General features: G+C 41.6%; 1 protein-coding gene across 1 annotated transcript in view; it reads right to left on the bottom strand.

The window, feature by feature from the left end:
* The window catches only part of Rnf103 (ring finger protein 103), a 16,518-nt gene extending 6,232 nt beyond the window's left edge, over window positions 1-10,286 (bottom strand). The window contains exons 1-2 of the mRNA XM_029478295.1: window positions 9,939-10,286; window positions 7,871-8,010 (exon numbers count right to left, since the gene is read on the bottom strand). Of these exons, the coding sequence (XP_029334155.1) occupies window positions 7,871-8,010; window positions 9,939-10,164 (366 nt within the window). The 5' untranslated portion in view covers window positions 10,165-10,286. The remainder of the gene's footprint in view (window positions 1-7,870; window positions 8,011-9,938) is intronic.
* Window positions 10,287-11,153: the final 867 nt, after the last annotated feature.

The raw sequence follows: 11,153 nt of genomic DNA, 5'->3' as shown, positions 1-11,153 counted from the left end.
CCTGTCTCAAAAAAAAACAGAAAAAAAAAAAAAAAGTCCAGCATATATAGACCTAAGCTACTTTCATAAATGCCATCCTTACTGATATTATTCAATTTAAAATTACAAACACAATACTCTGGGGCCTCTAATATTTCTGGCAGGAAGAACCATTTTCATATTTAAAAAGCCTTCAGGAAGTAAAGCTCCAGGCTTGTATATGAACTGAGTGCCAGCAGTCAACTCCCTGGAAAAGGCAAGGGGAGTACAGCCATCTCATCTGTGGCCTTTCTCCTGGGAAGTCTAACAAGTGTCAGTGGCATCACAGGCTGAGGGAGGGCACATAGTCCTGAAAAATGAAGTTTCCTTTCTGTGCTACCAGAGAACTCTCGTAACTCCTACATATGGATATTGCTGTTCTAACACTTATGTAGACATACATGTTTGTGTAACACATTGTAACATACATTGGATACTTAATACATGCACACAAATTAGAGAAGTAAGTAAATGGTTTTGACACTGCATTTAATGAAAATACATGATCTTACTGAAGGAGACATGGTTCACATTTGCATTCTCAGATGACTGAGGACATGGTTTTAGATATAAGCTTTTTAAGGAGGTAATGCTGACCACATTACCCAAGATGTTATTTACCCTTTTTTCTTATCTAAAAGTACATTGTAAAGGTTTATCTGCAGACTCAGGGTAGTCAAGTGTGGTCTGCTTCCTACTTCCTGCTCCTTTTCCTTCTTCTCTGTCTCTTTAGTGGAGGTAATGGTGGCTCAGGAAGTGGAACATAGAACACTAAGGGCATACTAGGCAAATACTCCACCAGTTACATACCCAGCAGCAAAGTAAGTGTTCTTTTCCTTTCTGTTACTTCTAAAGAGTCATTAGTAATTCTCTTGACCATGGAGTCAAGGAACCTGAACTTCTCAGATCAGCCTCTGTATAATTAAAAACTATGGCCTCTGTTCTTTTCAGTTTTCTTTTTCTCTGTCTCTTCTTTTCTTTCTCTTTAAAAATAATTCTTTCCCAACATTTTTCCATTTCTTGAATAAAGCTGTAAAATATCCCAGATACTTTAGGTCTGTGTTGGTAATGACATTGCATCAAAGAGCTAAGAAGTTGCCTCTGTCAACGTGCACACAGCCCTAAATCTCAGGGCATCTTTGAGTGAAGCCCTAATTGCTGATTGTGCAAGTACCTTGCAGATGTCTGACAAGCATTTCTGTGTTAGGAATGAGAGAGGGCTGTTCCCAGGCACACCCTGGTTCCGTCAGGGATGGCAGGAGTGAGTGAGGAGAGCTGTGAGCGTGGCAGAGGAGCTACATGACAATTTCAACCCTGGGGCCTTATTTACTCAGCAATCTGGTCTAGCATCTGTTCTGGAAGAGTTTAAGGATCCCCCACTGAGAGAGCTGTACAAAAATGAGAAGTCATCTAAGTATTTAGTGAAATCGTTTTATGATTCTGTCATATTGCTACACAATTAGAAACTGCTTTGTTAAAATCCTATGCAATTAGTCAACTGAAAGTCTTACATACATTAACTATGAAGAAGGTTGAATTAAATGGTCACTATAAAATGCTAGTGTTTTCACAATTAAATCATTGGCTCAGTTAATGGCAAAACAAAATCTTCTCAGCCTATAAAACTGTGCCACATTAGCAGGAGTCCCTCTGATCTACAGCTTATGTCCTACAAAGTACGCATGATCTGAAGTGGCACCTATAGTGCTGGTCTTATTACATGAGAAGAGCTACTTCTCAGAAATTCTCTATGAAGACTATTTTCAGATACAAGAAAAAAATTGAACCAAAGTACAGGTGAATTTCAAGCCTGAAAAAGACCTGGCATACAGGCTAAATATAGGGCAATCTTTCCATTCATTGTTATGTCTAGATGATCTGGGTGCTGCTAATTAAACATTTGAGCTGAACTAAACTTTTTCAAGCTTTTACAGCTTGTTCTATACAATCCCCACTTCTGGTTTTTCAAGATAGGATTTCTCTATGTGGCCTTGGCTATCTTGGAATTGGCCCTGTAGATCAAGCTGGCCCTAAACTCACAGATAGCTGCCTGCCTTTGCCTCCAGAGTGGTGGGATTAAAGACAGCTACCACCACTGCCACCACTACCCAGCTTCTACTTCTTTTTATAAAGAGTCTCTAAAGCAATTTCTGTTATAACCAAAAGTTCCTTACCAACAACCTGCTATCCTGAATGTTTTCTGAACAGATAGTATAAATGGCATCTTGCTATGCAACTACACACTAATTGTCTCAGTTACTTATATATAAAAGATTGCTATTTCAGTGTGTTTGCAAATATACTTTTGCCTGTTTTTTAAGAGAAGGGGTGTATTTCTGTCAGACATTTAGTGCATCCTTGTTGATCTCCACAGAGAAGTCATAATTAAATAATACAATTTCTTTGAATAAGAAAATTGACATTTTCTACATTGCTCAGTATTTTAACAGGGATCTAGCTTCACAAGTATAAAATATATGTATATCCCCTGTACAAAAATCATCAAAAATGAGAGTCAGAAATGGACAAAAGCTGAAACCGAAAAGCATTTTAATTAACTAACTTTAAGTATTCACCCTGTTATTGTTTTTAACTTCTGGCTAAAATCAAGTATACTATTCTCACTGGCTTACTTTATGGGTAAACTCAAAAGATTTTTACCAACATAAAACACTGTGGCTTGCCATATATTTTGCTCTGTAGTAGCCCATTAAAGGGATAAATAATTAGAACTGCCATAAAAAAACTTCTTGTCTTAAGAGCAAATAAACAAGTTTAAAATCAGCTGTTAATGCTTCCAGTCAAACAGGAATTGCATTAACATAATACTTCAGTTGAAGTACTGAACAAAGCTTTCCAGTACTTTAAGTCCTAAAGTGTTTTTTCAGTGCTGTGCAACTCCAGTGACTTTAATCTCAATAAATGGGACAGCTAGTAGGGAACAAACAGTTATATCCCTTTTTGAATTATGACAAAAGTTAAAACAAATAAACAAAAAAGTTAGAGGACAAATCCAAAAGAAAAAGCTATACAATATGCAACTTTCCCATTTCAAAAGCCTATCCACTTTGCTGTTTGTCTCTAACCAGCAATCTTTTAAAACAAAATAATGCTTGATTTTTGGTGCCAAGGAGACTGGGTGATGGCAGAGTCAAAGATCCACAAAATAGGGAAATAAACGGCTAGTGAGAGTCAGGAGCTTAAGTTAGGGAGGAAGCACACAATTGTAACTCTGAGTTACAATTGTATCACAAAGAAAGGACTTGGATCTGTGAGAAATACACAATGTCTATTATTCACAAAGATGATGTCACACGGATTTTACTGCCTTTAAAAAGAAAAATTAGTTCTTGCAATGGTTGGTGCAGAGAACCAACTCCTACAAGCTGTCCTCTGATCTCCACAAGTGCTTCTTACTACAAAAAAGTAGATGTAATTTTTAGAAGTGCGGGAAGACCGAGGATGAGATAGCTTGGTGGTAAAAGCACTTGTCTGACAAGCCTTCTGACCTGAGTTTGATCCCCAGAATCCACATAAAGGTAGGAGAAAAATCACCTCTACAAGGCTGCTCTTTGCTGTCATTCAGGTACCACAGCAGGTACACCCCCTCCCATACATTCTCCATGCACACGCAGGAGGAGGAGAAGGATCATGACGATGACGTGTTAAGAGGGGAACGTGAGTGGAACACCAGCATTTATCTCTCTCTGCTTCCTGCCATGAATGAGATGTAACTAGCCACCTACACTACTGCTGACATGATTCCCCTCCAAACAGGAAGCCAACATAAACCCTTCCTTTGTCACAGCAATAGGAAAAATAACTCCTACAGTTCTATTCACCACACATGCTTCAGTGTACAGGAAACAAATGGAATCAAGCTTGACTAGCTGAAGACAGAAATGGCCAAAATCTATGCAGTGCAGTGTATGAAAATACTCCTCACAGACATTTTACAAAACAGAAAAGAGCAAACAAACTAGTCAGCTTCTTTCAAAACACTTAAGAGAAGAGTGGCATGATGGCTGACACCGGTTATCTCAGTAGTCAGAAAGATGAGCAGGAGAAGGTAGTGAGCCTGGACTACACAGTGAGATCCTGCCTCAAAACAAACAACAGAAAACAAAACAGGAGAAGAGGCCCAGTCGTTAAACTGTACAAACCTGTATTCTTGAGACAGACTAATACAGTCTGGCTGAGCAATGACAAACCTCCAAGAGAACACTTCCCTTCTGTTTCTCACAAATATTTTTAAAATTTTAAGTATATTTTTAAAAAACTAACTAAAGGAACCAAAACCCAAACATAATTATGAAGCTTAAAAGAGGTGCCTGGCCAAATAGGTTTAGCTGGTTAGATTAGCTCACAGTGCCAACAGCAAGGTCTCAGGCTTACTTTTCTCAACTATCTTAACAGGCACTGTTTTTGCAGACCAGACTAGCTGTTTGATTGAAGTAACTGGCCACAAAGAACACAAGCCAGGCACTGGAAATCAGTACAAACATTGCACATTACTGGAAAAACTAAGTTGTGCCTTACTGTATTGTTTCCCATATAAACACATTCCGTTGTTCTTAGGAAGTACTTTTCAACTGTTAATATGTAACTTTTTAAAAATCTTTGGAAGACAATAATAAAGAGACTAAGGTATAATGGTTATATGCTAATATTTACATCATTACTTAGTATTAACTTTATTCAATGGCCACCTTGTAAAAAAAAGTTCCTCATGATTATCTCTCTCTAGTCTGCTGCTTTTTTTTCTTCAGAACTTTCAACGTACTGGCATTATATTCAATTTTAATTTATTTGGTGTCTGATTCTCACAACTGGAATGTGAGCTGCCTTGACATAGTCCTGGGTATCTTTCCGTTTTTATCTTCAGGTCCTAGAACAGGGACTGGCATAGTTATTTATACTAAAAAATGGGTTATTTTTATCACATATTAAGGGATTTAGTCCATACATACCTTTAGTGAGACATCAATAAAATAAGTGACTGGGACTGGAAAGATGGCTCAGGGGTTAAGAGTACAGGCTGCTCTTCCAGAGGACCTACTTTTGATACTCAGCACCTACATGGTTAACAATCATTGGTAAGTCTAGTTCCAGGAGACCTGACACCCTCTTCTGGCCTGTGTGGGCACCAGGTGAGCACACAGTACACAGACATACATAGGGCAAAACACCCGTATACATAATAAAAATAAACACATCTTGCTTAAAGGACCCTGATATAGCTGTCTCCTGTGAGACTATGCCGGGGCCTACAAACACAGAAGTGGATGCTCACAGTCAGCTATTGGTCCCCAATGGAGGAGCTAGAGAAAGTACCCAAGGAGCTAAAGGGATCTGCAATCCTATAGGTAGAACAACAATATGAACTAACCAGTACCACCCCCCCACCCCACGAGCTCGTGTCTCTAGCTGCATATGAATCAGAAGATGGCCTAGTTGGCCATCAGTGGAAAGAGAGGCCCACTGGTCGTGCAGACTTTATATGCCTCAGTACAGGGGAACACCAGGGCCAAGATGTGGGAGTGGGTGGGGGAGCATGTGGGGGGCTTTTGGGATAGCATTGGAAATGTAAATGAAATAAATACCTAATTTAAAAACAAAAACAAACAAACAAAAAAAAAACCCTAAAGGCTATATTGCTAACTAGTTAGTCAGATCTACCTAGCATTTACAGGTAGGATCCTGTATTTCAAAGCAAGTCCCAGGTCTTTGACATGGTTCTTATGCATTTTAGCCCTGCCTATTGCCTTCTCTACCATCCACTTGCAGAAAATCAATTCAGGTGAGCGATAAGCATTTAGTCCACAAATACACAGCAGTTGTACTGTGTATTTGTACACAAATACACAGACTATTCAATTCTATATTGTCAATAAATCTAAAATTATCAAAACCAGCATATCTTCCTTGGCCAGATTAGAAATAAGTACTGGGGGCAAGAAATAGAATAACAATTTCATAAAACTTTAAAGAGATGACTGACATCACACCCAGGGCTTCACCTATACTATGCAAACGTTCTACTACTGAGCTATATTTTTAACCCTTACAGATTATTTCTCAAATCAATGAACAAAGACAGAAATAAACTAGAATTTGTAAAGGCTAAACCCTCTCAGGTTCTACCTTTTCTGATTATTGAAGGCAAAAAGTCAAATGTAGTAGGAATGGAAGTAAAAAGGGAAGGCCAGGGGTATTCAATGAAATCTCCACAGAGTCACTGAAGCTCACTCTTTCAGCACTGTGCATGACAGCATCATTCTGTCCTCTTTAAATGCATATGTGTTTGAGGCCACAAACAAGAAAAAAACCTACCTATCCCCAATTATACTGCAAGCCAATGACAAAAATCAGGCTTCTCTCCAATTAAGGTTTCTAACACTTATTTTAAAAACAAATCTGTAGTCTTTGTTCCCACAAAGTAATATGAAGCTTTTCTTTTAATTTTCAAACCCTAAGTCGAAACTGGTCAACAGCAAAGTGGGAGATCAAAGCACTGAGGAAATAAATGGGAAGATGGGCATATGTATTGTCAAGAGAACCTGGGATCTGATCCTAGTGCAATACTGCGGAGCAGTCCCAGGACCTTCAGTAACCTACTTCTCATCTTAGTGCTTCAGAAACTGTCTGATATGACTTGAGTTTCAGCCATCCACCCCTACATTCTTAATTTTGGCCACATTCAGACTTCAAATTTACTTGTTATGTTACTGCAAGTGAATACAGATTTTAAAAATTAAACTTTGCTTTTTCCTAAGTAATATTTAGGATGACATTACACGTTCAGTATCCCATTATTCTAACATACATGGTTACATTAATGTTTTTTCAAAGATTTATTTATTATATGTAAGTACACTGTACCTGTCTTCAGACACACCACAAGAGGGCATCAGATCTCATTACAGATGGTTGTGAGCCACCATGTGGTTGCTAAGATTTGAACTCAGATCCCTTGGAAGAGCAGTCAGTGCTCTTAACCACTGAGCCATCTCTCCAGCCCAGGTTACATTAATGTTATGTGTATCCACTTACCATAACCCACACCATGAAAATTATTAAAGATAATATTTAAGGCCCTTTACTGCTTGAAATTCCCAATATTCTAATTAAATCTCACAGTTTTGATATCATAAAAACTATTTAATGACCATAAGCAAAAAAATACATGTGCCATAGGTCTCTCAGTACAGCTACTAAGCTGACTGCTTTGCTGAGTTGTTTCTATGGCAGTTAGCACACCTGCCATTCAGGGTTGGCTGCTTCGCTAATGCAAGGACTTCTTTACTTTACTTTAGTGTTCTTCCCTTATATACTAAAACTATGTGGACTAATAAACTCAATAAACTCAAAACTAAAGTTAAAAAAACTAGAGCTAAATATAAGGAACGTTGTGTTTCTAGACATTTCTGTCTGTTGATTCTCAAGACAACCCTCCCCCACTCCCCAATCTTTCCTTTCCCACTCTTTACTACTTTTTTTTTCTTTTTTCAAAGACAGGATCTCATGTATCCTACCTAGGCTGGCTTTGAACTCCTTATGCAGCTAAGGAAGACCCTGAACCTCTGGGTCCCTGTTTCTGCTATATCCTGTGTGTACCACAACCTGATCTAGGTGGTGCTAGGACGGGACTGAAGGCAGGATTTCATGCATGCACACCACTTCCATTTCATTTCAGTACTCCAGCAGCTGAGCCACAGCTCCTGATCTATTTGTCATTACCATCGGTGAGTTGTGCCTAGGAGGCACACAGGAGGATACAACAGAAGAGTTACTCAGTGGTAAGTACTATTTTGGTATAAATAAGGTTCTCAAGTAGTATCATCCTTTCTACCTGAACCAGCCAGATGCCATCTTTTGTGTCTTCCACAAGCTCATAGAAATGCATTTCACCACTGAAATTGGTGCTAGAAACAGACTCAGATGCCTCTTCTTCCTTAAGAGCAGAATAGAGTTCACCTTCCATCAAGTCACCTGAAGGAAAAATAAAAACCCTGGTAAGGTTTCAAAAATCCCATGTTCTCAACTTCAAAGATTAATACCATTTTACATCATGAATAAGCACACTATTATATTTTCATTCTACAAAACTGAATAGCTTTTGAATACATCAGCAAAAAATGAAAAAAAAAAGACAACAACTCATCTCTTATAGTAGTGCATATATTCTAATGGGGTCATCATATAGCTTGTTAGTAGATTACTAATTACATCAGTCCAAAAAGACATCCTCTCAAATTAGTAATCATTTAATTTTACATAAAGTCTGCACAGGCTTCACATGATTTTTCAAAGCTCGGTTTATGTGTTGTGACTGGAAAGGTTTAGAAAAGGGTTCACAGAATTTGCTATCAGCCTGCTTATAAATGACAACAAGGTTTTTACGTGACAGGGAGAGATAGAATGTTACCTATCAGAACAACAAACCCCACATTCATAGACAAGTTTACAGTGTAAACGTGGATCTTGTATAATTAAATATAAAAAAAGCAAACCATTCATGTCACATTATCTAACCTTTGCCTTAAATATTACATGGTGATATTCCAGTTCCATTCCAAACAGCAAAACCATCCACAACAAACATTTAGGTTTCACAGTTAAATTGCCATAGCAAGACTGTTTTTTGTTGTTCTTATGCTGTTAAAATGTGTGATCTGAATCATACTTTGGTTGTATAGTCTTTAGGCTATGTATGGATTCTTTGTACATTCCATATGACAACAATTTTAGACTCAAATGGCAGCAAAATATCTAACATAAAGCTCCAAGGGGAAAGCCTGTGTGATCAAATAACTATGAGATTGCTAACCCACTCCCCCACTCCACCAACCAATGGCAGCATAAACCTGGTGCAAACAAGAGCAATAATAATAACCAGCTGAAAAGGTATCCCTTATGCAAAGGACTCCTTCCTTCTATCTCACTGGCGAGATGAGTTCTGTAACCCTTATGCTATAAATACGTAAGTGTCAGACTGATAAACGTTGTCATCTTGCCTATCACACTATTTGTCTAGACAGTACTACACAAGGGGGGAAAACCATGGTCTTCTAAAAGGCCCCGCTGATGATATACTTGAAAGGACAAAACAAGATAATCATGTTTCCAATGCTTCCCACATCACCTCAGAAGGCCTTTCTTAATTTACATTCCTCTTTCAGGAAAACTATCTAAACAAGGAGACACTTTAAAGTTAACTGTAGTTCCCCACCCAATCCTACCCCAAATCAACAGCTACATTAAATATTCTTTCAGCACTATTTCAAGTCTCTTCCTCAACCCATTAAGTGAGGCAGAGATGCCTGTGACACATGACAAGAAAGGTAATATAGTCGAGATTCAAAAACAAAATGTATAATTCTGCAAGAAAATATAAACTCTAAACAAGGCCCACAGCCACCCAAAATGTTCACTAAAGTATAAAAAGCAATATTGCACTGTGTACACCTTACCTATAATTAAATGCATAATTTACATGTAAATCTTTAGGTCCACGTGCCTTTTGTTATTATTTTAATGATGTTTTACCCTCCTGGCAGCTTGTTTTTATTGTGGATGCAGATGCTGCTATTTACAGACTATGTTTTGTAATTTTTCCTTTCTCTATAATCAATTTCAACTGACATTCCTGAATTCTGGGACAAATGATTCAATTTAATGATTTTTTTTAAGCTACACTTTCAAACTGTCATTTCCAAAGAGCCTTTGGAACACACCAATACACCTAACAGTTGTCTTTTCCAAACCGAGATTTACATATTTATTTAGAAAACGTGGACAAAGATGACCTGGGCAGCTCGCTGGAGCAGTCTGCTTAACCATTCTGGGGACCGCTTAATTCTGGAGAGTGGGGTTAGAGCCAGGGCAGTGGAGGCGACCTGCAGGAGCCCAGCACTTGCCTGACTTCTCCACCAGCTCCCGAACATCTTTCTTCTCAGGCAGCCCGGAGTAGCCCAGCCCTCGACACTCCAGAATGGTCTTCAGCTTCTTGAAGCTCAATGCCACCGGATCCACCAGCTGAGTAGCAAAGATGCCAGTCTCGTACCACACAATGGCCTCAAAAAACCTGGCCAGGACGAACAGGACCAGGAAATACAGGAGCAAGAAAAACAGCTTCAACCACATCTTCGCCCTCTTGGCGTCGCCGGGAGCCGGGACGCCGTGGACAAGGGGAGGGGATCGAGTGCGGGGCGACAGAGCGCAGCCTGGGCGAGGGCAGCGAGGGCGCGCGGCGGTGGCGGTCACCGGCGGGCCATCCCCGCGGGGAGGCAGGTGGATCGCGGCGTGCGTGCGACTGAGAGCCCCGGCTCTGGCCTTGAGGTCAAGAGCTGAGAAAGGGAGAAGGGGGGACGTTCAAACGCACCCCACCCATCGAGCCGCGGAAGGCTGGAAGCGGGCAAGAGCCCACCTGGGGTGACCCCGGAGGCGGCTCCGAGGGACTGCGGGCCAGCGGAGGGCGGTTGGGGCCGGACTGAGTGGTCGCGGTCCAGAAGGCGCGGTGCTCGGCTGGGCCAGGCCCGGCGCGCCCAGCGCGGGTTGGAGCGACCGCCGCAGCGCCGCGCCGAACGCCCAGGCTTCAGGCCCCGGCGGCCGCCCAGGCCGGGCGGCGGCTCCAGGTTCCCGCGGGCGGCGCCTATCAGGCCCCGCGGCCCGCGAGGGGGCGTCGCGGCGGCTCCCGCTGAGGAGGAGCGCGAGACGACAGACGTGAAGGGAGGAAAAAAAGAGGAAAAAGCAAATAACGCTAGGCCCCAACGCGGCTCTCCCAGGCGGCTTCCTGTCAGCTGCGTAGCCGCGCGGCGCCCAGCCCCGTGCAGACGCGCCGCGCCAACCGCGGCCACCGTCCCTGCCGCCTCCGCAGGCCGCGGCCGTCGCCCCCGGAGCACTGGACCCGCTGCAGCCGCGGCCCCAGTCAAGACATAACAACTGACGTCGGCATCGGGGCGGGGTCTCGGCAGGGGCGGGGTTAGAAGCCGCGGGGTACAAGGGGAGAGAGGGGTTGCGGGAGGCTGGGCTGGGTAAGCCACTTGAGTTACTGTGCTCTCGCGGTCCCAGCCCTCTGATGCGCTGATGTTTAGTCACTGACTTCAGTCCCGGGATTGGACATTGGACCCTGC

This window comes from Mus caroli, chromosome 6, assembly GCF_900094665.2.
Source record: "Mus caroli chromosome 6, CAROLI_EIJ_v1.1, whole genome shotgun sequence".
NCBI lineage: Eukaryota > Metazoa > Chordata > Mammalia > Rodentia > Muridae > Mus > Mus caroli.
Note: the sequence above shows the minus strand (reverse complement) of the source record. Positions and strands in the feature narration are given on the sequence as shown.